Below are 6,000 nucleotides of genomic sequence, written 5' to 3'. Positions count from 1 at the left end.
GACCGCAAGTCCGCTGCCCTAACCACTGGGCCATTGCACCTCCACATATATATATATAATACAAATGATATATGAGCATATGCATGTATACATACATATATGTACATACCTACATCTACATGTATATAAAAATGCATATCCGGGTACAGGACGTCAAAAAAGGAACGGGAACATAAACAAAGTACAAAAAAATGGACTTTTTTTACGGACAACAGAATGAACACATAGGAAAACAGACGAGCCACTTATGGAACTTTTCCTTCATCAGCTGCCTCTATTGTAAACTAGGCATTTTGAAGATGAGGCATATATATATAAATTCAAAAAAATTAAGTGCATAAAAATTGGGAATTATATCAACTCATTCAACCTGTGACAATAGTGAGTTTGTAAGGTGTCCTGACTATGTCTTTAATTAGTTTATGTGATTCACAGTCCTCATTAATTGTGGTAGGTTTGAAAGACACAATTTATAACTTTGCATTTCAATGGTTGCTTTCAACTGTTCGTTGTAGTTTTGAACATAAATTTTGAATAGAAAGTTATATTGTGTGATGTATCAATAACTCTTGATAACTCTTCATCTTGTCAGTGAATGTGATACGTACTTTCAGTTTCCTGCAAAATTCAAGATTTTCTAAGAGTTTTTAATCTTATTACTAACTCATTTTAGACAATTAGATGTGGTGATTTTGTTTTTATCTCCCCCCACTCCCTTTTTATAGAGTTGTTGTTTATAAGATTTAAAAAGTGTTTTATGATTAAAATGTCTGTGTTTAACATTTAACGTTTGTTCATGCCATTAGGATTCAATTCATGAAGATAAATGACAACCAATAACTTTCATAGCTTCAACTGTATAAACACATTGATTTCAGGTACATAATATATAGACACATTGATTTCAGATACATAACATATAGACTGGTTGCAGCTAGAATATCCAGGGTCACCACTTTTCTATTTTGCTATAATAAATAACCATCCCTTAATTAAAAGGAAGCCTAAGTTTTGAAATGATTCACCTTTTCAAGTAGTTGTTCATTCAGTATGACGACAGAGCCCTAATTTTCATAAAATTGCTTTCCATACTATATGTATTTTCTTTTCCTATGGATGTAGATGAATGAGAGTCAAGCAAGGAGACCTTGGAAGTATGAATAGTCTGTTAAATTCTTTAGTTACTTGAATGATCAACATATATAAAATGGTTTTAACTCTGTGAAGTAGAAACACATTTTAATAGCTTGACTCTGTTTTGGGTTTTTTGTTGTTGATTTTTTTTATTTTTTACATAGACATGTCTGTATTTTTAAATCATTTAACATTTCCCAATAATTTTATCATGGCAGTTTTATTTTCTGGTAAATCATAAACTAAATTAAACCTTAAATATTGATCTGGGATTAAAAAAAACGTCATCCCTTTCTGTAATTGAAACATATCACCCTTTTTCTCCCATCATACAACTGACTGGAAAGAAAAGCAAAAGAAAAAAATTGTAATTTTTGTCTAAAATAATAACTTTTATGTTAAACTTTATCAATTTTGAAAAATCAGTATTGTATGTTGATTAGGCCTTCAGAGTGAACTACATAGAACAATCAATACATTTTTTTTCTCTCTGAAGTTAGATTTTTAACAAACAGGTCATTTCTACCCTGCTGTTAGCATCCCTGTAGCCTCTCCAAATGATGCAACCCCTCCCAATCTTTCCCACTTCCTCTAGCTCTTCTCCCATACACTCTTGCAAACCCTTCCCACTACTACTCTTTTTACATGAGGTGCACCTAGACACCTCATCACCACTATCTCTTTCTTTGGAGATACCACCAGTTCATTCTCACTGTCTCTCCTAAATGTGAGTAGTCATGTAGCTTCTCTATAACAAAACCTGCTTTACCCCAGCCTCTTCCCTCGTACCTTAAACCCCATCTAACGTAAGGATGCAGCACACATACTCCTCCTCAGGCTTGTAGAGTTTTGAGCTACACAGCAACCTCAAATACTGCTGGTAGCATGAAGAAAATCTCCCAGTACCCACTGTAAAGTGGTTGACTTTGGGAGGGCAACCAGTTATAGAAACCATCCCAAAGCAGACACTGGTGCACAATGTAGCCCTTTGACTCATTGGATCCTCATGAAACTGTCCAGTTCATGCCAACATAGAACAAGGATGTTAAATGATGGTATTATAAATATAAAGCTGTTGTAAAAGGATTCATAAACTAGTTGTTCTGATTAGAAACAATGAATTCACCTTCATTTTTCATTATATAATTACATTTAATTTTTTTCTTAATGAATTTTTTAATTTCTTTATATCAATTAACCATTTCAGAATTGCTTTTGAAATTATTTTTCTCCTTTATCTTCCACCACCTCTTTCATGTTCAACAAGATAATGCTTAAGTTGTTGTTAATAAAGCAGGATGGTAGCTTTTCTAATAGTGTGTAATATTTGGAACAAGAAGTCTTCTTGTGAACGTAATTTGGGCATTACTGTCAGCAGCGATTTGCACTGGACAAAGCACATCTCTAAAATTGTCAAGGAAGCCGAGGGTGTCTTGGCATTACTCAGCAAGACCTTTGTCGGCCATTCTCCAGCTGTTTATTTAAGGCTGTATATGGTTATGGTGTGGCCACACTTGGAATTTGCATCACCAGTCTGGAACACCTATCTTGCTCAGGACAATGACCTCCTGGAAACTGTTCAGAGACACGCAATCAGGCATCTACTGTACTCTGAACACCTTGCTTCCCTGAGTAAAGATACATTGAAGTTCCAACGTCTGGCAACTGACTTAGTAAACACCCACAAAATTATTAACCATTGCGCCAACAACCACCTTTTTGAGCTACATGTGTCTAACACACATGGGCACTCCTACAAAGTCAGAAAACAGCACAGCTCCCATGACTTTCAGAAACATTTTTTCACACTCAGAGTTGCTGAAGCATGGAACAAACTACTGGCATCAGTTGTTAGTTGCCGAGACATTGCTTCCCTTAAAACCGCCATGCTTCCTGAAATTTGCCAACACTACACCTGATATCCCCACCTCCATACGCATGCACACATGTATATCATGACTCATACACTGTTCACTTTCCTGACTTTTGTACATAATTGTATGTACTGTACATGTACTTTTGATAAATTGTAGTGCACCTCAGCACTATACACAATAATTTCATTATCATTATTATTTATTATTCTAAAGAGACTAAAATGGGCAGGAATAGTATGGGTTTTGAGATATTATGAAAGAAAATGTCTTGCTATTCTTAAAAATATTTTTTATTAAGATACATGAATTACTACTGGGGCTACCTTGATAAAATCAACAAATATATATATAATGGTGTTGAAATATATATATATATGTGTGTGTGTATATAAATATAAATATATATATGTGTGTGTATGTATATATAAATATAACTATATATATGTGTGTGTATGTATATATAAATATAGATATATATATGCGAAGACTTATTGGGGCAATCGAAATCGTGATGGCACCTGTGCCCAGCGTCTCCTTTCTGGCACTTGTGCCCGCAGCATGTGTAAGGACCTTCGAGTGAGATCGTTGCCAGTGCCCCTGGACTGGCTCTTGTACGGGTGGCACATAAAATACACCATTTTGAGCGTGGCCGTCGCCAGTACCGCCTGACTGGCCTTCGTGCGGGTGACACGTAAAAGCACCCACTACACTCTCTGAGTGGTTGGCGTTAGGAAGGGCATCCAGCTGTAGAAACTCTGCCAAATCAGATTGGAGCCTAGTGTAGCCATCTGGTTTCACCAGTCCTCAGTCAAATCGTCCAACCCATACTAGCATGGAAAGCGGACGTTAAATGATGATGATGATCCACCTCCACTCTCATCTCTAGCTATATTATCTATATTCTCCTTTATACCAACCTTCTTGTATTTTGAGAGTATACTTTGGTACCCTGTTACCACCATCTTTATCTTTCTTCCAGTTACTCTCATCCACCTTTATATAATATGGGCTTGCTATGTATCTCCTCTATAGCAAGACATCTGTGCCTGTCCCTCTTTCATACTTTAACCTTCAACACCTGACATAAAGTCACCTCCCCATCTCTTAAACACACTCCTATTCAGTTGAGGGAGCTTTTCCCTTCCTTTTTTTTTTTTTTTTTTTTCATTATCTTGCAAACTTGGCAATCTCACTAGTGCCAGTGTCACAAAAAAGGCAGCCAGTATCCACTGTAAAGTGGTTGGTAATAGGAAGGGCATCTAACTGTAGAAACCATGACAAAGCCAACAGTGGAGCCCAACAGAGCCCTGCACCTCGGCAGATCTTGTCAACCTGTCCAACCTATACCTGCATGTAAAGTGGATAGTCAATGATGATGATACATATATATAATATATCGCACACACTCACATATATATGAGTGATTAGTATCAAAATTGTAAATGCCATCTTTTATTATGAAATTAGCAAGGAGTTTACAACTTTTTTTTGTAACTATATATTATGTAACTAACATTATAACGACTAAGGTAGCACCCATGGTAAATAACCTCACATAGGTATCTATACCATTTCTCCCTTCATAATTTCAAATAATTAATACATTTTACAGTGAGTAAATTAAACATTTCTTTTTCCTATTTGTAAAAGTATAACATTTTATGTTTTAGGACCGAGTTCCTTTCGCTGTTGTTGGCAGTAACACTGTGATTGACTGCAATGGAAAGAGAATGCGTGGACGTCAATATCCATGGGGGATTGTTGAAGGTTAGAATAATATTTTTCGAAGATAAAAGTAAAATAAAGATGACTTTAGTTTAAAATTAAATCTAAGAATTTTTTTTCCAAACTTTCAATAAATCATTTTTTAACTATTTTTATATACTGGCAATTGATTGACAATAGTAAAGACCAAGTAAAAAATCTTGTACTCACACCATTGCTAAAAGCATATTGGCTATGACTACAAAATCTGGGGTGGGGGCAGTAAGTTTAATAACACTGGCAAGAATTTCCCTGCTTACCAAAAAAAATTTAAATGATAATAATCAATAAATGTTATGGCTTTTGGTTTTTTTTTAAGATACACAATTTTTTTTTCCAGTAAACTTTTTGCATTAAATATGTTAACACTATGTTAGCTATTGTGTTTTTTTCATACTGATGGCATCAGAAATTCTGTGAACATACCTATTTTTCTGCACCAATAAGTGCACATACTTGCCTATTTGTAACTTTTATTGGAGTAATTACATAATGATCACTAATAGATTACTTGTTTATTTTACTTTCAGTTGAAAATCTTGAGCATAATGACTTTATTGCTCTTCGAAATATGCTGATTCGGTAAGAAAATGTTTAAAATATTTAAAGAGACTCGATTGAACCCTTTTGTTCTAAATCAGTTACTTGGATATTTCTTAATTTCTGGTAGCAGTTTATTCAAAATTACACACCAATAAAATAAATTGGAATTGACAAAATATGATACTATACAAATCCTTGTGATTTCAAAAGAATTCTTTTTATGATTTTTATATGTAGACAGTTTGGATGTTAAATGATGATGATGATGTTCTAAAGTCTAATCTTGGTGCTAACTATATACTGTTTTATGAGAAGATATTTACATCATTGTCAATACTTTTGACCCTCAAAGAGCACAAGATCTAATGTTTATGGCATTTAGCTGATATTCCATATTTCAATGGATTCCCCAAGTTATTAATCAGTGCCAATTTAATCTCTCTTTATTATTTAAATTTAGTGAAAGAAGAATATTTTTATTTGATCTTAAGTTAATTTTTTAAACCTCTTTTTTTTTTTCTTTGATAAATTATATGCCTATTTGGCTTAAACAAATGTCTCTGCTGCTTGTACCTTACAATATGATCTTTAAAATTTATGCAATACTACTTTGAAACTTGAGGTTTAAATTCACTGTCATACTTCTTTGTTTTACTAAAATTGACTTTACATACTTGGTAGG

General features: G+C 34.1%; 1 protein-coding gene across 5 annotated transcripts in view; it reads left to right on the top strand.

Moving 5' to 3' along the window:
- LOC106873280 (septin-7) overlaps window positions 1-6,000 on the top strand; it is a 158,584-nt gene that overhangs the window by 132,211 nt on the left and 20,373 nt on the right. For all 5 annotated transcript variants that reach the window (XM_014920584.2, XM_014920577.2, XM_014920579.2 and 2 more), the window contains 2 exons: window positions 4,682-4,778; window positions 5,306-5,357. In XM_014920584.2, the coding sequence (XP_014776070.1) occupies window positions 4,682-4,778; window positions 5,306-5,357 (149 nt within the window). The remainder of the gene's footprint in view (window positions 1-4,681; window positions 4,779-5,305; window positions 5,358-6,000) is intronic.

Source organism: Octopus bimaculoides, chromosome 1 (assembly GCF_001194135.2).
Source record: "Octopus bimaculoides isolate UCB-OBI-ISO-001 chromosome 1, ASM119413v2, whole genome shotgun sequence".
In the NCBI taxonomy this organism is placed as follows: domain Eukaryota; kingdom Metazoa; phylum Mollusca; class Cephalopoda; order Octopoda; family Octopodidae; genus Octopus; species Octopus bimaculoides.
This window is presented reverse-complemented; position numbering and strand designations above follow the sequence as displayed.